This window comes from Podarcis gaigeae (assembly GCF_964106915.1).
Source record: "Podarcis gaigeae genome assembly, chromosome: 1".
In the NCBI taxonomy this organism is placed as follows: Eukaryota; Metazoa; Chordata; class Lepidosauria; order Squamata; family Lacertidae; genus Podarcis; species Podarcis gaigeae.
The window spans coordinates 50,344,306-50,365,291 of record NC_139678.1 but is presented as its reverse complement, the minus strand read 5'-3'; the positions used below and the strand labels follow the sequence as shown (position 1 = coordinate 50,365,291).

Genomic DNA, 20,986 nt, shown 5'->3' with positions numbered 1-20,986 from the left:
ACAAACATCTCATCTATCATAATATCTGGGAGTTTGCTAGTACATTCATGATACTGAGTGACCGCATGTCACAGAGAAAAGCTACCAGGACAGAGGATGCAACTTCCACAAGCGCTTAAGTTCAAGCATCTCTCTTAAAAATTTGATTGGAGTGCCAACTTCCCTCTACTATTAACTATTAAATTAAGGTCAAGGGGCAGTCATTCAAAATTCTTGAGAAGATGCAGCAGTATGTGTGCTATACTCTGTTTGAATCATTGCTATACAGTGGTACCTCGGGTTAAGTACTTAACTCATTCCAGAGGTCCGTTCTTAACCTGAAACTATTATTAACCTGAAGCACCACTTTAGCTAATGGGGCCTCCTGCTGCCGCCACACAGCCGAAGCACAATTTCTGTTCTCATCCTGAAGCAAAGTTCTTAACCAGAGGTACTATTTCTGGGTTAGTGGAGTCTGTAACCTGAAGCGCATGTAACCTGAAGCGTATGTAACCCAAGGTACCACTGTATTTCAACTATGGGGCATGGTGTGGAAGTCATGAAGGCATGCAATATTAACAAACTTATTGATTACGAACAAACGGCACCACACAAAGGCCAACCAACAGGTCTCACACAGCCACAGTAGCCTCACTTCTGAAGAACCTAAATCTTCCCATAGATACTGGCATGGTGCAGCACAACAGGGACACCACATAAAAGCTGTGAATAGGAATATGGAGATCAGATATCCTGTGTACACACACTCAAGATGCCGTACAAATAAAGGTGCAGCCTGACAGCACCGTACAGTATCACAACATTAAACAGGAAAGAGTTTCTTATCTGAAATTATTTGCTTGTGCCCTTTGTTCTATTAACCTTTTAAGCATATTAAGTTGTCTTCACAGTCCTCACAGGAGCTACTGTTCACAAAAACAAAGAGGCACCAGCTCTTACAAGTATCCTAAATTTAAGCATAAATTATTTTTCCCAATTAATTTTTATTATTTTCTTTCATCTAGCATACTTCAGCGCTGCAAGGAAGCAGGAACAAATGGAGATAAAACTAAAATCAGTGAGTAGAAAAACTGAAGTAGAATGCATATATGTGGAAGAAAATGTGCCAAACTGTTTATTCAGGCATAAACGCCAGCACTTTTCCCCAGAGGGACACTCAGGAGAATAATGCTGGAATGAAGCCGCAGTTATGGATGTTGCTATTCCTGAGTCAACCTGGCATAAAAGTGCCTTCTGTAGACATCAACACACTGCCACTTAACAAGCAAGCATGACAAATGACCTACACTTTACAGCAAACCATCCCCCCAACAGTCATTAACTGCCAGGACACATTAAATAGAAGCACCTGGGTAAGAGCCAAAATAAAATCCCACCCAGTCCTCTATCTAGGCAGTGGTCTAGCCTTTAAATTGTTCCTTTACGCTCTCACAGAACTTGCCAGAGAAATTTAAACTCCTCCGGTTAGCAATAAAAATAAATTAAGGTTCCGCCTGTTCTATCCGGCATTTTCAAACTATCGCTCCTGCCACTGCAAGGGGGGGCGGTGTATGTGAGCGCAAGCAGCATTCTGATCAGAAAGGAACTGTTTAAGCTAAACACAACCTCATTGTGCCCCAAGGCCAATGCTTGCGAGAATGATGGGAGCCAATATTTCTAAGGCAGAGACTTCCTGCAACTCCCAATCAGCATCTGGAGAGACAGGTGGATGAAATTACACAGGCAGCAGCCAAAAGAGGAGGAAGATGCATTTATGCTTCCGACTTCCTGCTACAGAAAATGTCAACTTGTCCACAAACATCTGGGAAACTTTGCTCCCCCCCCAAACAACAACTTCAACTTATTAATAAACAGCAGAGCATATCTTCCCCCCTCCAAGAACATAGTTACTATTACTCTGCCACTGTTTATTGAGCACCAATAATGTGCTCAGCACACATCTGTGAACCACTAACCACAACACATTTTCTACATCAGTTTCAAATACAGCACTGCAAAACACTTAAGATGCACAGTCTTCCTTGTAAGCAACAGGCAGGGAGAAAGCTGCTTTTTTCTTCTTCACATGCTTTCCTGCTCCCAACATAGCATTTATTATGGGTGCTCACTTTGAGCATTTATTACTACTACTACTACTACTACTACTACTACTACTACTACTTCTACTACTATAAAAGCACTCCCAAGACCACAAAAAATCTGAGGGGAAAGAAAGTAAACGGAGCCCAAGATTCCACCCTAGCAGGTCTGTACCTTTAAGGGGCTTGTCTGGTAGGAAGAGCAGCTGCATTCCTGCTGAGGAAGGGCTGCTGTCCCAACACGCAAGAGAAGGCTAGAAATAACCTGCACACATACAACCTTCCAGCACTGAATTTAACAATGCCACAGTCTCTCACTCACCCGCAGCAGGGAAAGACAGAAAGAGGGAGAGAGGGAGAGAGGGGGAGGGAGAGAGAGAGAGAGAGAGAGAGAGAGAGAGAGAGAGAGAGAAGGGGGGGTATAAATTTAGCAGATCAATTTAGCAGAAAGGGATAAATTTAGCAGATCAACTTCAGAGGGGAGGAGGTGGGCGTATGTGCATCAAAAGCGGCGGCTGCCCTTTGGAGGAGTGGGGGGAGAGCAAGCATGTTTCAAGGCAAGAGTACATGAAGGAAGTGGAGATCCCTTTGCTGTGGCTTTGCAGGGATCCGGTTGGGTTGCAAGAAGAAACATTTGAAGGGCTGGGACAGGAAAGCCGATCAGCGGCCCTAACAGATGCATGCTCTACACAATATGAGCTGCGAAGGCTGAGGAGGACAGGAATCGCCGGAGAACGAGGCATGCGTGTGACGGATGGGACAAAGACAATGCCAAGTAGGGAAGAAGAAAGCAGGTAGTTAGCACGGCGGGATGCCCCGCGCGCCGGCGCCAGAAACACTCGAGCACCTCTTGCAAATGAGCAAAGCCGCCGCCGCCGCCGCTCCACCCAGCTGCTCCTGCGCGTGGAGGGAGCGGGCTTAATTTGAGCCAGAGTTCAGCCAGGCTTTGCCCCAGAGCACCTCCCCACCACCAGCGGCTCGGGCAGTGTGTGCCGGATTTGGCCGGGGGGGGGGGGCAAATCATTAGGCGAAGTTGTTGTACCATGTGCAGAGTGCTCTTTCTGCCCTTGCCAAGTGAACACAGGCAACTCTCTCCGACACACCAACTCTCCGAAACTTGGATGCCATCACTTCTAGTTTTAGAAACAAAGGGGTGGGGGAAGGGAGGAGGAGAGAGAAGACTGCGAGGAGGTTTCTCTGGTCCACAGCCACGAGGGCAAGGACCCCGGGGAGCAAAGAAAAGGGGGGGGGGGTTCCCTGCAACGCTAACCTAAGCGCGTTGGGTGCTATTTAAAAGTCCTGCTTTGTTCAGCGGGATTTGTTCCCAGGTACGTGCCCAGAGAGGGCTGCAGGTCTAGGAAATGGGGAGCAGCTCTGTATGGGCTCAAGGCAAGAACACAGGCGCACCCGCAATGAGGGCCAGAAAAACGCCACTGGCCGAGTCCGGGGATTCCCGGCGAGAGCTCAAGTCGGGGCTGGGTCCGAAACGTGAAGCGAGACGAGCGCGCCTGAGCATGGGCCGAGCGCCTTTCGGAAAGCCCGGAGCAACTTCGACCGCGGGACGCCGCACGGCAGAAAGGCAAAAGAGAGAAAGGAGCCTTTCCCCGACGCAAGTCTCGTTCACAGCGCACAGCGGCTGAGAGCAGCGCGGGAAACCGGGGGGGGGGGGAGGGTGTCCCTTCGGAAGCGCTTACCTCGCACGTAGAAAAGGGCTCCCAGCAGCAGCAGCAACAGCGGCTGAGGAGGAGGAGGCGGGCGGACGCCCCCGAGCCGCCTCATGGTGGCGACCCCTGCTGCAGCTCCCGCAGCCCCTGCACGACGCAGTCTCTCCCCTGCTTGGCGAGCGGCGAGCAGAAAGTTGAGTTCTCCCGAGTCGTCTCGCTGCACGGCGCCCGCGGCTCTCTGTCCCTCCCTCTCCCTCTTTCTCTCTCTTTCCGCGGTGCCGGCCGGGCGACCTTCCTCCTCCTCAGAGCAGCCGCCACCACCAGGCGCCAGGACTGGCCGGGGTGGCTCGCGGTGAGTCTGGCTCTGGTTGGAGCGGCGGCGGCGGCGGCGGCGGCGGCTGCTGCTTCACTCGACCCCGCGCCGACGTCTCTCTCCACCCCGCAGGAGCGCGACGGCGAGATTGGGGCTCCCTCCGGCTGCCTGCTCCGCCTGCCCGCCCCCGGCCCTGCCCTCGGAGGAGGAGTCCCGACGGGGCAACCTCCGCCTTCGCTTCTCGCCGACAGGAGCGGCGGCGGCGGCGGCGGCTGCTACACGGCCGGGCACGTTTCCCCAAGTTGCGAGAGGGAGAAGACGAAGGCAACTTGACGTCGCCTTCCCGCCTCAGCAAGAGCTGACTCCCTACTACGCTAACAGTCTTCGACCTTTTCCTACACGGGACCCACTTTTCTTCTAAACTGGTTTGGTTTTTTTGGAGAGGGACCTGGGACCCTCTGCATGCAAAGGAGGTGCTCTACCACCGGGTTAGAGCCCTTCTAATTATGATTTATTTGTTGCATTTATATCCCAACTTTTCCCTCCAAAGAGCTCAAAGTGGTGTACATGGTTCTTTGCCTCCTCCTCAGTTCATCCTTGCAACAACTCTGTGAGGTAGGTTAGGCTGAGAGGCTGTCTCAGCCTAACCTACCAATGGGATTACCCAATGGGCTTCATGGGTGAGTGGGGATTTGAACCCTGATCTCCCATATCTTAGTCCAGCACTTTCAACTACAAAACTACACTGGCTCTCAAATCACCACCAGCACCAGGCCACCCCACACCTGCACCCCTTACAGGCTCAGAGCATTTTGAACACAAGTGGAAGTTTTCTCCCATAGTGTGCTCAGATTGGTGGCAAACAACTGCCTCACTCACACCATATAGGACAACTCCCCTCCCTTTGCTGATCAGCAGGTGCAAATGTACACATCATCCCTGTTCTCAGCTCAGATACGGCAGTTCCACTTCACTGTGTCCAGATGCATAACATCATCTATCACTCATTTCAATTTGCAGGTATTGAAGATGCACACATACTCTTCCTGGTTGCTTTTGGTACTTCATCAAAATGGGAAAGTGGTATGCACTTTTAAAGCTAGTTCAATAAAACTTTAAATGATATAGTGAGTTGAATGCAATGGTAGCTTTACACTAGCAGAAAGCACTTCACTCGTGCAAGACAGGCTGTGGCAGACCTACATTTTTGGAGCCCTGAAGCTTGAACTGTTATGGGGCCCCTTCACAACCAGCAATTAGGTAACGCCTGATATTTTCTGGGGTTGTTCCATGACAGATCACCACACCTCTACAACATCTGCGCTACCAACTCTCAAACTTCAGGACTGTTGAAATATAAACAACAACAAAATAATCAAAATGAGTTGTGCGACTCAGATTGGGTCTACTAGATTCATTTTAAAAGCAGCCTGGGCTAAAGTCGCTTCTGGGACCCTCTGGGATTAAAGACCCTGAAGCTTAAGTTTCGTACCTGACTTTCACCAATACCTCTCTCACTCAATACTTGAGGTTGTGTGGAACAGTGTGGAATATAACACAAAGGGCTGCAATGGATAAAAGGATTGGCAAAACATCTATGATGAAATCCCTCGCCACCATTGCACAGAAATAACTTTTTAAGTGAACAACAACAAAAAGCTACAATAAAAACTAATAGAGACTAATAACCCCCTTCCAAAAAACATATTGTTAAATTGACAACACTATCTCCCCATTCCGTCCCTTTGCTGCATGCAAGGATCTGTGTTTCCTCAAAATATTGTAAATTATGTGACATTTCGGTTGGTCTTAATAAAAGTATTGCTTGACTGTGGGTTTTTGGTCTTTCCATGGAACAACATGGCTGTTTTTGTTTTTTTAAATATTGTGCAAAGTACCATGAGATAGGGAAGAAAGTAAGGGAAATACTGTAGTCCAGATCAAAAAAGAGGAATGTTCACAAGCTTTCCCATAACTCTTATAGACCACTAATCTATGGGAAGGAAACTTCTTAGCAAACCACTGGGCATTTCATGCCTCTCTTTAATGCTAGGTCAGTTATCCTAAAAATAATTCTAGCAAGGCCAGCCCTACCCTTAGGCAGAAAGAGATGGATGCCTTAGACAGCAGATGCTGGTAAATGGTGAGGGGTTGGTTGGAGAGAATAGTTCTGTGTGCCGTGCAGCCTGCCCTCTTACATCTTCCAGTTGCTTTAAATTCAGAGATCTGTTGTATTTAAAGTTTCATCAAGTGTGAGGTTCTGGTCTTAGCAAAAATCTGAAAATAAAAACTTACTTACTGAACCCACAACAGCTATTCTGTATAGAAATCAAGAATTTGCGTACATCTGGTGCCTCTGATAAAGTGAAACCACCAGAGATAACTTTGGAATGAAGGCAATTCTGCAATTGTAAATGTTGCCAGGCAGCTGAGGTAGGCAACTGGAACTCTGATCTGTGATTGTCACATGAATTTTGGGTCTTAGGTCTTTGGCAGCCATTGGTTCCATACATTCTAATAGCAACTTTGCCTATTTCATAACTCTTACTTGAGGCATCCAAGAAAAAAGTTACTGAACGCCCCTTTTAATGTGGAATTTGTTGAAATATTTATAGTACTTACAAGGTTATTGTAAGTTTTGTTTATGAGAATGTACTCGATTGCAGGATATTGCTTCATAAACTATACAAATTATTCTAAAAACGTAACAGCTCTATTTCACCATACAATCTGTATACAATATTGGACTTGATGGGGAAATACAAATTGAGCTTGAAATCAGGCAAGACAGCAGCATTGTGAGTGAATTATTTGTCAGTTGTCTGCGTTGTATGCTGTACACACCCTGTGAGGAGCCAGGTACGCAGTCTGGGATGCTCCTGGATCCAGCTGTGTCACTCAGTGGCCAAGAATAGCTTTTGGTAGTATGACAGCTGTGACAATTTCTAAACCAGGATAACTTTAGGCACTGGTAACTTCATGCCTGGATTACTGCAACACACTCATTGTGCAGCTTCCATTGTGGCTGGATTTAGTGCAGAATGCTGCTGCACAATTGCTGAAAGGAGCAAGATTCTATCAGCATGCTATATCTCTGCTCAAAGATCAGAGTGGTTGCCAGTTTGTTAACAGGCCAAGTTGTATACTATTGTATACTGTTAGGGCTTTACAACTTTGGGCTAATTTACTTGCAGGATCGCACTGCTCCATCCATGTCTACTTTACTGTTTTGATCTGTGTACTTTTACAAGTGCCCTATAATGTTCTTTCTATATTGGTGAGGAGTCTATCTTTTAGTGTAGCGAGCACATATTCTTTGAAACTCCCTACCTACACCTAGGTAGGTAGTTACCGATTGAAACTAAATCCTTCGAAGACAGAGGTCCTATGGCTAGGTCGGGATGGCATGCGGGGGCCCAATTAGTGCCATTGCCTTCCGTTAAGAGTTTGGGTGTAATCCTTGACGCCTCCCTTTCCATGGAGGCACAAGTTACAGCAACAGCCAAGGCGACATTTTTCCACCTTCGCCGCATCAAGCAGTTGGTCCCTTACCTTTCCCGCCCCGACCTGGCCACAGTGATCCATGCGACGGTCATCTCCAGGCTTGACTACTGTAATTCGCTCTATGTGGGGCTGCCCTTGAAGCTGTCCCAGAAACTCCAGCGGGTACAGAATGCTGCAGCGAGGCTCCTCACGGGGTCTCTGCCATGGGAGCATATTCACCCAGTGCTTTTCAAGCTGCACTGGCTCCCGGTGGAGTACAGGGTCAGATTTAAGGTGCTGCTTTTGACCTTTAAAGCCCTTCACGGCCTAGGACCCTCGTACCTACGGGACCGCCTCTCCTGGTATGCCCCACGGAGAGCCTCAAGGTTCATAAATAACAACACCCTAGTGGTCCCAGGCCCTAAAGAAGTTAGATTGGCTTCAACCAGAGCCAGGGCCTTTTCAACTCTGGCTCCGGCCTGGTGGAACGCTCTGCCTCATGAGACCAGGGCGCTGCAGGATCTGATTTCTTTCCGCAGGGCCTGTAAGACAGAGTTGTTCCGCCTGGCCTTTGGCTTGGAGCCAATTTGATTCCCTCCCTCTCTCGCTTTTTTTCTTTTCTTTTCCTTCTCCTCCTGCGATGAGGCTACATTTTAATATTTTAATGTTCCATTATTTTAATGTTGTATTTTATTTTTGTTTTTAAGTTGTAATCATTCATCTTGTTTTTATTATTGCTTGTAAGCCGCTCTGAGCCCGGCCTTGGCTGGGGAGGGCGGGGTATAAATAAAAAAATTATTGCTATTATTATTATTATTATTATTATTATTATTAGGTGAGATATTTTGTATATATGTAATATTCCTAAATATTTAAAGTGCTTAGCAGACTATTGGGGGGGAAACTACTTCCAGACAGCAGGCTTAATCAGAGTCTCACAGACTGGAATTGCGATAGACAACTCTGAACCCTATTAAAAACCAGTTTGCCACAACCAAAAGAGGTGAAGTTGCCATAATCCACAAGGAGTCTGTCTCTCACACACAAAGTTGCTTGATCAGATTGAAAACAACAAATAATCTTGTGACACCTTAAAAGAGTGACAGATTTATTGTGACCTAAGCTTTTGTGGAGAAGAGCTCACTCCATCAGTGTTATCTTCAGTTGGCAGATTTACTTAGTTGCAGGAGAGGGGGAGATAGTTGGTAAACAGTGGGTTCAAAAGGGCAGGAAATCTATGCAGCAATCTGCCTGTGAAATTTCTATACAAATGCATACAAGATAAGGACAGAGTGGCTTATTCACAACACCAGCTTCTATGCTAATGCTATCTCTCTAGTGATGCCATGCACACCTATTCTGGGAAAAGAAGACTGTGTACACATTACCTTTTACTCTAGCTCCAGTGTGCTGCCAGTTCTGGTGTTTGAAGCTGAGTACACATGATATTAGCCAGAATCCATATGTACCCTGTAGTTTATTGAACAATACTCCGGGGTTACATGTGTTGCTCCTCAGACCATCTTCCATCCAATTTGAAAATGCAAGCCCCAGTTAAGGTGAGGTGTGTGCAGTTCAGGCCCCCATTATGCACAGATGACAGCTTCCTTCTGTAAGGAATTAGCTCTTCATTGTATGGCTGAGGTTATTCAGTCATGTAACATCATTACTTGGACAGAACTGGTGTCCAGATTTGTTGCAGGGCCTAATTCAGGGGTCAGCAACCTTTTTCAGCTGTGGGCCGGTCCACCATCCCTCAGACCATGTGGGGGGCCGGATTATATGGGGGGGGAATGAACGAATTCCTATGCCCCACAAATAACCCAGAGATGCATTTTAAATAAAAACACACATCCTACTCATGTAAAAACATGCTGATTCCTGGACCATCCGCGGGCCGGATTGAGAAGTCGATTGGGCCGCATCCAGCCCCCGGGCCTTAGTTTGCCTACCCCTGGCTCTAGAAGAAGTCAGTTTAGATTGCCTATAAGCAGGGACAAGCCAAGGCCTGCATGAGAGAAATATAATTATCCAGGTTGGGCTACTGATAATTGATAATATGCCAGAGCAGTTTTATCTGAGAGGTGACAACAAAATGTGTTCCATCAGTTCCAGTTCTGGACCTGTCCAGTCATAGGCAAAACCTTATTGATCTGTTTCCTCAGTTCATTTGGTGTATATTGTAGTTATACAATGCCTAAGGTTTTTCTTTCCCAGGGACTGGAACAAATGTGTTTATATACTCCTTGGCTATAGATGATGAATCATTTGGTTTGCTTTGAGAGGTAGCTCGAAGAAAAGCAGGTAGATGTGTGCAGCAGTCAGGTGGTTTCCAATACAGTGGTTACCTTGGTTCTTGAACTTCATCCGTTCCAAAATGTTTGAAAACAAAGGTGTGGCTTCTGATTGGTGCAGGTGCCCCGGAAACAATAGCCAACAGTCACATCAGACATTTGGCTTCTGAAAAACGTTCGAAAACAGGAACACTTACTTCTGGGTTTTCAGCATTTGGGAATCAATGTGTATGAGTACCAAGACATTTGGGGATTAAGGTAGCACTGTATAAGATGGTGTTTGTATGACCATTGCATGGTTGCATTGTCAATCCTGATGAGCAAGTGACCTATCGCTTTGCCTCTGTAATGTCCAGAAGGTGATGGGCCAGCTGTGTGAAATGACCCAGGCTCAGGCACTGGAGATTGATCCAGTAGGGCAAATGGGGCACTGCTCCACCAATCTGACAGTGCCGTCTGCCACACTCCACTTGGCTGCCTCCTAGAAGTGTCATTGCTTGTCAGATTCCTTCTCCTTACTCTCAATGTCAGTCTAGAAGAACTCAGCAGGGAGAAGGATGGGCAAAACACTGGAATGAGTTGGCTGTGTGTGTCATTGGCTATGACTCTTAACTACTTATGGCTTCTCTGCCTTCCACCCTGTTACTTAGTTTAGTTTAAGTGGGTGCCAGTCGCCGGTTGCTGAAATCCTGGTAGAATTTTTCACTTGAGAAGGCAAGAAGGCAAGAAGCCAAGGATTCAGTTTAAGTTACTAACAGATGCGAAAGAAAGAGGCGGCTTCGCTCTGCCAGATTTGAAATTATATTATGAAGCATCATGCCTCTGTTGGTTAAAGGAGTGGATTAAACTAGAAAATGGGGAGTTGTTGGACTTAGAAGGGTTTGATAACAGATTTGGTTGGCATGCATACTTATGGCATGAAAAGAAGAAAATTCACAAAGGGTTTGAAAACCACATCTTCCGAAGATCATTGATAGATGTATGGGACAGGTACAAAAACTTGTTGGAACCAAGACTCCCCCATTGGATTTCACCATTAGAAGTGATGAGTGTGAAAAAGATTAACATGAGGGGGGGATGGATAACATATGGAGAACTGATAGTAAGAGAGGGGGGAAATGGGAAATGAAATCTTATGAAGATGTGAAAGAATCTGTTTATGATTGGTTGCATTACCATCAGGTTAATGAAATGTTTAAAAAAGATTGTAAAGAGTGTGGATATGGAGAAAAAGATTCAAAATTTCAAACAGAGGTATTGAATAATGAGTACAAAAATTTGTAAAAAATGTATAAAATGTTGCTGGAGTGGTATACAAAAGATGAAGAGGTCAAATCGGTAATGATACATTGGGCCAGAGATTTTGGGTATAATATACAATATGACGATTGGACAAAATTATGGAATGAAAGGTTAAAATTTACGGCCTGTACTGCGTTGAAGGAAAATATAATGAAAATGGTATACAGATGGTATATAACGCCAGTAAAACTGGCTAAAATGTATAAAACATGTAATAAGTGTTGGAAATGTAAAGAAAAAGAAGGAACATTCTATCATATGTGGTGGGAGTGTAAAAAGGTGAAAGGCTTCTGGGAATTGATATATAATGAACTGAAAAAGATGTTGAAATATACGTTTGTTAAGAAACCGGAGGCCTTTCTACTAGGATTGGTAGGAAATGAAATAAATAAGAAAGACGGTAAACTTTTCCAATACTCAGTAACAGCAGCGAGAATACTTCCGGCCCAAAAATGGAAACAGGAAGAAATTCCAACGGTGGAAGAATGGAGAACGAAATTGACCGAATACGCAGATCTGGATAAACTAACAGGGAAGATTTGATATCAGCAAGACCAAAAGTTCATCGAGGACTGGGGGAGATTTACAGATTATCTGAAAAGCATATGTGACGAACAGATAACGCTTGTTGGTTTTCAAGAGACTCTGTGAAAAATTGAGGAATATTGTAAAAAAGAGAGTAAGAGGGGAGAGGTGACTTTTAAAGGCAATATTGAATTTAGAAATTCATTAATAATATAAATTTAAACGAAAGATTGGCAGAGAAACTGAGGGAAGTCAAAAAATAGATGAATGTGTGACAAAATGTGAATTGACTGTATAAAATTGTTTTTGAAAATGAATAAAAATATTATAAAAAAAACAAAAAGAATTTTTCACTTGAGTTCAGTGGATCATACTTGCAGGAAAGTGGGAACAGCCTGAAAAGAGCAGAACCATAATCCTTAAGTTCAGCTACTATGAAGAAAGGTTGCAGCATTTGGGACTGTTTAGTTTAGATAAAAGATGACTATGAGGTAACATGATAGAAGTCTATAAATTTATGCACGGCATGGAAAAAATGAAGAGATAATAAAAGTTTTTCTCCCTCTCTCGTAACACTAGGACTTATGGATATCCCATGAAGCTGAATGGTGGAAGATTCAGGACAGATAAAGTACTTCTTTATGCAGCACACAGTTAAACTATGGAACTCCCTCCCACAGCAAGCAGTGATGGCTGCCAGCCTACAAGGCTTTAAAAGACGGTAAGACAAATTCATGGAGTATAGGCTTCAGAAGCAATGCTTCTGAAAATCACTTGCTGGAAACCACAGGAGAGGAGAGTGCTTTTGTTCTCGAACCCTGCTTATGGGTTTTTCACAGGCATCTGGTTGACCAGTGTGAGATCAGGATGCTGGACACGGTTGACCATGGGCCTGATCCAGCAGGCTCTTCCTATGCTCTTGTGTTTAATGTATTTCCACCACAGAAAGTGCTCAGTTATGCCTGGATATATGTGCTTAACAAAAGCACTTTCCTTTTTATGCCATAACTTGATTTTTCCTAGGGCCGTTGATGAGGATGGTGTTAAAGGGCTTCTGAGCCTTTGTGTGTCATATTGATTGGCTCTTCCTTTATCTACATGCTTATTGAATAAAGGCCTAAGAGGTGTGTTTGACTCTCTCTCTCTCTCTCTCTCTCTCTCTCTCTCTCTCTCTCTCTTTCAAAATCTGTTGGCTCTAGCCTAACTCAATGTTTATCTATGATTTGAGCCAACTTGTCCTTTTAGCCGCTACTAAGGTTGCCTGGCACTGAAGGCAGTGACCTCAAGATCACCTGTGGATCTTTAAAAAATATTGGAATCCTTTATTTTCAGTCCAGAATGTGACAGATGGGAAAGTTTAGATAATAATATTTCACACACAGTGTTAGCAACGGTTTATTTTAAGCCATGGAGTTAACCAGAAGCAGTGGCGTAGCGTGGGTTGTCAGCACCCGGGGCAAGGCAAGTAATTTGCACCCCCTAACCCGTGGATTTGCGCCCCCTAACCCTAACCCCCAGATGTTGCGCCCGGTGCAGCCGGCCCCCCTGCACCCCCACGCTACGCCACTGACCAGAAGTTAACCCACAAACAATCAAACAAACCACGGCAAGTACTGTAAATATCTTCTGCTAACATCTAGTTTGTAGAAATTCGATAGATTCATCACCCCGAGGAAGGTAGTTCAGGCATGGCCACCTTGGCCAGTTTAGGGATCTTGAGGTATTTCAGTATCCTGATAAAGAGAAGCTCGGCACCAAATTGTCCTTATCCTAAGCCTCAAGTGGCTAGGTACTTACAATGGCCAGGTTCTTCATGTCCACCAACCTTATATACCCCACCCGGTTCTGTTCTCCAGTCAGTATAGTGCATATGTAATGAACACCACCCCACTTTCAAATAACATCTGTGTGGCTGGAGCTAGATGAATTGCATCTGGGTGGATTATTTGCCTAACAGGACGTTTGCATGTGGTTCTCTGGTGTAAGCACTGACCCAGGTCAGTGTGAGGGTTAACCAGACCATGTAATCAGGAACAGAAATCCAGCCCACAAAAGGAAAATGATAAAACCAAACCTCACAGCATAATCACTACAAGTAGGTCTCAGTACGATTACTTTGCTCCCAAGGCTATCAACCGTAATAACCTAGCCCACAACAGGGAACAGTTACTGAATGATGATGGCTCCTCTCCCCAGGCAGCCTAATGTGCAACTTCAGGAGTGATGGCCAGTCCTTTGCTCCTCAGGTGGAAATGGAACCCTGATCTCCTGTGGTCAACCAACCAATGGAATAAATAAGATTGATTTTGGCAACTGCCGTCCAAGAAATCTTGTCTGGAGCTGTGATGGATGGCTCGTCCTTCCCTTCCTTTTTGTCTCTCTCCAATTTATGCTCCTCTTGTCTCTTTGCATCCATGTTCTTCTCCCTTTTAAACTGTATACTGTTCTATGGTTCAGTGCCATATTGGTACACAAGGTTTATGGCACTTGCAAAGATGCCCTGTCTATAGGAAAATTATAAGCTCCCCAAAACATGGAAGAAATCTCATTATGCTCATTTGAATCATCAGTTTACTGGAACCTCAAGCCATTTCGGGACAGTGTTTCCCCTCTTCATTCTCATCTTCTCCTACATATATATACCGCACAGCCTCTTTTTGTTTCCAGTTCTTCTCCCAATGTTGGCACAGCTATTGAATTTGTTACTGTATGTTCAAGGTAATTCTGACCCATCAGCATCTGGTATGCTCTGCACTTTGGGGCAAATAAGGAACAGGGCACTACTAGCCAGCATTATGCATCAGATGAACAAGGATGCTATTTTTTACTCTTTTTTTTTTGCTTTTCCTGTTATCTCCAGACATAAACATATTGTTGCACGCTGCCCCAATCTCCAAATCCACACAGATTTTATTTATTTCATAAACTTTATATACTGCTTAATTGTCAAGAAAACCCAACAACCTCCAAGTGGTTTACAAAAGCTGAAACAATAAAATTTAAAATACACAACCGTACTTTAAAACATACAAAGTTAAAATACTAAAGCAGATTAAAATTACCGCAACTTTCTAAGCATCTGGGTAAGCTTGTCTAAGCAAGAATGTTTTTAGCAGGATCCAAAAAAAAAGAGTACAGGGAAGGCACCTGCTTGATCTCAATAGGCAGGAAGTTCCAAAGTGAAGGTGCTGGCACACCCAACAATCGAGTTCCTACAAATGTGGCACCTGCAGTAGTGTCAACTGAATTCTGTCAACCAAAGTAGTTGAGTGGGCACATGAGGGGTAAGGTAAACTCGTCCCAAGCAATCGCTTTCCTCCTGCCAGACTTTCACTGGCTTCCCATGTCTTTACTGTATGCATCAGTCTTAGGGTTCCCCAGCCTTGGCATCAAATAGGAATTCATTTCCTACAAGTTGTGTGGAGTTTGCATTGCAATAATTGCTGGCATTCTGAATTCAGTTTGAGGATTATAGTACAAAGATCCTGGTTACTTTTGAAAAGGAGGATGGTAAACAAAAATGAGGAGAAGCAAGGCTTTTTTTAAAAAAACACCCTGCACATTAAATTGTGCGGGGTTGAAACAGCATATTTAGGACAAGAATTTTTATACTCTAAACTTCTAGAGCTCTATGTGCATATCCGTTGCATTTTTAAATTTGTGGATTGTCTGATCTAAGCGAAGAGGTTGTGTCATTTTTGCTTTGTTCTATACAGAGCATATCAATGTGCTGGTAAATAATAAATATGGTCTCAAGTCACACCGTTTAGATCTGTATTTGATCTCTCTCACCAAAGTTGAGAACTCATTATTAATGAAAAAATATTTCACTGTCATTGACATTTTGTGGTGTTTGTGAGATTTTAAAGATTTGAATAGTTTGTTGGGCTTGGCTTTGTTTGGTCAGTTTTAAGGCATCCTATGTTTCCCGTATTTTATTTTATTTTTTAAAAGTATATAGTTATAGATACTGGGTGTCAGAGTTTGTGGGTGCAAGTCATCCATAATTTTTAGATTTAGCAAAAGTTAGAATTAATCAAGGTTTGACTAAACATGGAAACCCCTAGATTTGGCTTATTGGCAGAGCTAGTTGAGTGTGGGCCATTGGAGGATCCAAGGCGGATGGTGGCCAGTCATTAACCCATCAAGGAAGCCATTAAGAGGGTGGAGAGGTACCAGAAAAGGAGGTATGGGGGCCTTCCTCCAGCTGTGTGTTTGTGGGCAGAGACAAGAAAGCTTTAGGATTTCAGGTCTGGATGATGTAGGCTGGGGGGGGGGGGAATAGTTTCACTGGGCTAGCAGCAACAAGGAGGGGGCAGAACACAACATGGGTAGTCTTTGCTGTGCCTCATTTCCACAAGGAGACACAGACCCTGGGTAAGCACTTGGACCCCTGGAATCTCACATCGCTCTGAGATTGGGGTGGCGTGTAGCACTATTTTATTGTAAATATCAGAGAGAGAAAAAGAAAGAAACAGTGTCAGCTCATATTAACAACAAAAGTTATTCATAAATCCTAATTTCAATGTATATATTAATATAAGCAGTCTCTATGTCCAAATAAATATCCAAACAAGACTGATGATTATAAGATACATGTCCAAATGTAGGATGGGCAGTAAGGATTACAGATGGTAGGTATTTATCCTTCCAACAGTGAAGTATAAGGGCTGATTCGCACCTTCGTTTGCCCTGTCACTCACACTCCCCCCGCCCCCCGCCATCTCCGGAAAACCCAAGGTTTACTGCTAAATCGGAACAAATTGGGTTTTTCACAGATTGCTGTTTGTTCCAACTTAGTGGTAAAGAGAGGGTTTTCCAGGGGAAAGCAGTGGGGCAAAGACAAAACCAGTTTGACCCATGCCTTGACCCAGGGCAAGTAGAAAACCACTTGAACCCACGCTTTCTAGACACAGGATGAAGAGCCCTCAGTCTCTTTGCAACTATAAGGACTCTCAGCCTCTATTTCTTAGATGTAGTTAAAACTTTCCATTACAAAGTTTAAATACAGAAATCATATAAAAACCAAAATACTTTCCTTTATGTCTGGTGGTGTTGGGTGGAGGAATTCAGAAAGCCTCTCATTGCTTATCATCATATGGAGACCCATTTTTAAAAAGTCCTCAGGTTGGTTTAAATTTTATTTGTTTTCCTCTCCCATGTAACTGATTCTCAATCCTACCTTTTTGCCTCATCTGCTTCTCATCTTCGCTCCCCTAGCCGTGGTTAATGCTCTAAAACCTCCAGGCCTTTCCATTTTGTCCAGATAACACTATAACCTTGTTGAAGATGTCTGCAGCTGCAAATCAGCCTACAAGGGAAAGGGAAAACAAACACCTTTCTTTAACTACTCTCAGTAATATATATGACATAAGAGATCACTTACATTTTAAAAGCACAAAAACCATAGAATTGACATTTTTGTATTAGCCCAAGCACTGCTGTCAAAGTGGTTTTTTGGAGCATATGAAACAGAGTTTTTGGAAGTTATTAGGTGTTTAGAGAAAAGGAGGTCCTTCTCCCCCTTCCTTGGTACCCTTCCCATCCTGCCACATCTTACTTTTACTGATCCTCTCTGATCTGTCATGTTTCCCATACCTTCTTTATCTCTTCAGTGTTTTTCTCTGAAGACACATCACAGACACACAGCACAATTTAGGACATAATTAATTTTTTAAGACTCTGCGGGCTGCATATTGAAAACTTGCTTCTGTTTGAAAACTGTTCTTTTGGGAACCATGAGTACTGCCCAAGAGGATGGAGCACATTCTCCCCAGTTTCTTTTTCACATCGCACAGAGAAACATCCAGATCCACACATCTGGACAAGAGGAGAGACAGTGCTGAGTTACAGGGACAATTACTCCACATACTGGAATGAGGGTTGAGAAGTACAGGCTTTCCTCGGTTGCCCCCCCAGGATGAGCTAAGTCTTGGCTGTCAGTTACATTTCCTATGCCAGGATTTCCAAGCAATATTTATTTTGACCGGGCATTTTAAAACCCACCCCCGCCCCCCTCTGGCATGAGACTAAGCCTGCCAGAAATGGCTGTTTTTCTTCTCCGCATCATTAGGGAGGCAGCGTTCCAGCAGTGAAGGGTCACTCACTTGGTACTTAAGTACTTTTAAAGATGTTTCCTTTTCCTTACTGAACAGATAATTTGAACAGAAACTGTCAAGAGACTTTCCTTCAGTTTCTTCCTCCCCAAATCCACTTCTCCCTTTGTCATAGCTTGAACTCATCATGGCCAAAAGATGACCTCCCCTGAGCTTAATGTGATCAGCAGCCATGACAAGATGGCTCTGAGAATGCAGCCTTGTAAGAATTGCAGGGCTCAGGATACAGATTCCTTGTGTTCTGAATGCAGCCCAAAGATTATGAACTCTAGATGACAAAGAAAAACATTTTTGTTTGCTTTAAATATATTAGCTCCGGAGGGACTACAATAGATGAAGTGATTTGGTGAGATTGACAGAAATTTCTAAACTTTTTTTTTTTAATTGAGACCTGTTTGCACTATAGAATTAGTTTGTGCTCAAGATTGGTATTTGCTTGGGGCTAACTGGTGCCCCTCTTAGTATATATACCCAAACTTTCTTCAGCTTCCAAGCTTGAGTTTGAAAGGACTCTATCATGTGACAAAATGCAGACCTAAGTCTTAGTTTAAGCAGTCCAGCTCTTCACAGTATTACAAACACTAAGGCTGAGTTCACAACCCTGTTTAGTGTGCACTCTTTTGGTTTCCTGTTTTTAAATCTGTGTTTGCTTGATGTTATCCAAAACACGTATGTGTACTGTAAAATGCTGCTGTTTGGTATGCTGTTTCTCAAACCAGCTTCACACTTGGAACTCTTAAGCCATTTGTTTCTAGCCAAGGTGTGAACATCTTTGCATTCGGTAAAAACAAGTACTCTCACCAATGTTCCCTGGTGTGAACCCTTTAAAGCTGTGCTAAGGTGAACAGCTGAGGGGAAAGTGCAGGGAACACACCCTAGGTGTGAACCTTTTACTCCAAAATAGGTTGCACTGGATTTGTTTACCATGTGCCACAAAACACTAAGCCATGGATTGTTGTAAGCATGGCTTGCTCAACAAACCACTAGTTATTTGACAGACAAACAAACAAGGAGTGGATTGTTTCTCCAAAACTTTCATTCTTTTCCAGCAGTTCTTGCATTGTGCTTTTGTATATTGATGAGGGTCTGATGTGGCCACATAAACCATGGTTAAGCCAGACAAGCGGATATAATACCAAACCATAGTTAAAAAAACCCATGGCTTCACATTGTGGTTTGCTATAAGAAAACAAACCATGATTTGTCTGCTGGACTGGCTTTAGATGATCAAACAAACTATAGTTAGGTTAAAACAAACAATGGATTATGTGTGAACCAGCAGGGCTGTCTCACAGGTAAGTTTACAAAGGCTTGAACCATAGAATTACAAAAAAAATCCTCATGTCTAATTCTCACTTCTAAGGGTGAAAATGTCTTCCTTGAGAATGTGTTCAGAAGCCTTCCTGTTCCATTCTGAAGATGGAGTTTCTCTAGTCTCCTTGAGCAGCTTGTTCTCTTGCTGAACTGCTCATATAATTTGGAAGCTTTCCCTCATGTTTAACCTAGATTGGCCCTGTCAATTAAACCCACAGCTTTCTTTTGCAACTTAATTTTCTTAATATTTTCCAGGTACAAAAACATGAACAAAGATATAAAAGACAGCTTTCAGAAAATAACAAGTAATCAAGATAATCTGGGTGTTCAAGTCATCCTCTCTGTCTTAGTATGTATAAATAACTTTTTAAGACATCCCTTACAGACACCCTTTAAAATATTTAACAATGTTATGTTCACACCTTGATCTTATCTCTAGATTTGTTTGGTGAGGCATTTTTGTCTATCTTGATCTCTTTCCTGACCTAGCTTGAACCGATATATTTGTGTTTATTTTGATTGGGCCAGAATACAGAGTGTGTACCTATCTCTAATCATCCATGGTGAGGCCTGATGTGTGTCCTTTCTAAATGGGCTGATTAATCCTGGGAGAAATGAAACAATTCCCTACTTTTTGCAAAAAAAAATTCCCCTTGAAAAATCAAAGAGATTTATAGCTCAGATCCTGGTCTGTTACACACCATGTCTGGGACAAGTGAGGCCTCATAGCTGATCTGATTTTTTGATGTCTTCAAACAATTCATGTGATTTCTCCAGAGCAGCAGGATTATGTTTTCTTCACAACTAGCCCTGGTCCAGCATTCGTAACTTGATTATTGTTATGCTTAAGTGGTAAGAAAATAGTGATCAATTATGATGGGGGGGGACACTGTTTGCATGGGAATCCATGGCAGGAGTGGGGCAGTTGTCCCACAGATTGAACAGCCACTGCCCAGACTGAGCCATTATGGTGCCTACCTGCATTTTGCTACAACTACATTGTGGGAGGAGGTGGAGGTCAAGAGAAATCCGCCCTGTCCCAATTGGCAAATGGGGATGGAGGTGCAGAGCAAGCAGCTTGTACTATTTTTCTAATTGCCTAGTCCAAGGATTTAGGGTTGTCATATTTCAAAAAGTAAAAACCAGGACACCCCGAAAGTTGTTGAGCTCAAAATTGTTGGGCTGGACGTCTGTTCCGCCTTTGAAATCCCAGTAATGTCCAGGAACATTCGGACATATGGCAGTCCTAAAGGATTCTCAGAATGGACCACCAGTGGTCTATGAGCTTTGTGGTCTGCAGCATGTCTGTAAATCTATGTTTGAAGATGGGAGGTGAGACATCTGTCACATTAAATATTTATTCCTTCTTCTGTTTCTTCTGCTGTAGCTGATTGCATTACAATCTAACTTTCAATAATTCAAATAAATAAAAACACCATTAAAAATCTACACCCACCTTTATCTATGCATCACATCCCACTTGCTTGCCCCTGTCCTTGCAACAACAGCTTGTGGTTATATGTATTGACCAAGAGTCACTAAGGTTGCAGTGCGCGCTTCCTAGAATTTTCCTAGAGAACCGCAAAAGTAAAAAGTGGGTGTTGCAGGCCCAGTTTAGATCGCTGTGGTTAGCATGGGTACAGCAAACATGAGCTGGAAGGTATGCCAAGGCGCAATTGGCTCAAGAGGCCAGAACCGTAATTATGGCTCTCCTTCTGGAATACTGTATCACTTACACAGAGCATGACGGAACAAGGTCAAAAGGATATAATGCCCTTTGTTCCAGGATTTGTCACCTTAGGTGGCATCTGGGCATATTCACAGTACTCTTAGGTTGCTCCAAAGCAGGACCCTTTTAAGATGGAGGGGGTAAGCGGGGCAAGAGGCAAAAATGGGT

The 20,986-nt window shown here is 43.8% G+C and overlaps 1 protein-coding gene and 1 long non-coding RNA gene across 6 annotated transcripts in view; one reads left to right on the top strand and one right to left on the bottom strand.

Annotated features, from left to right (window-relative positions):
* Positions 1 to 4,233, bottom strand: part of LRP4 (LDL receptor related protein 4) — a 99,511-nt gene extending 95,278 nt beyond the window's left edge. For 3 of the 5 annotated variants that reach the window (XM_083748728.1, XM_083748729.1, XM_083748726.1), the window contains exon 1: positions 3,773 to 4,220. In XM_083748728.1, the coding sequence (XP_083604854.1) occupies positions 3,773 to 3,857 (85 nt within the window). In that variant the 5' untranslated portion in view covers positions 3,858 to 4,220. Of the gene's footprint in view, positions 1 to 3,772 lie in introns of all 5 variants that reach the window. The other 2 variants (XM_083748725.1, XM_083748727.1) reach the window with 2 other exon arrangements.
* A 5,269-nt stretch (positions 4,234 to 9,502) lies between these two features.
* LOC310851300 lies at positions 9,503 to 20,534 on the top strand. Its single transcript, XR_014567698.1, has 3 exons — positions 9,503 to 9,573; positions 12,239 to 12,380; positions 19,345 to 20,534. It is a non-coding gene; the product is annotated as an uncharacterized lncRNA (long non-coding RNA).
* The last annotated feature ends 452 nt before the right edge of the window (positions 20,535 to 20,986 follow it).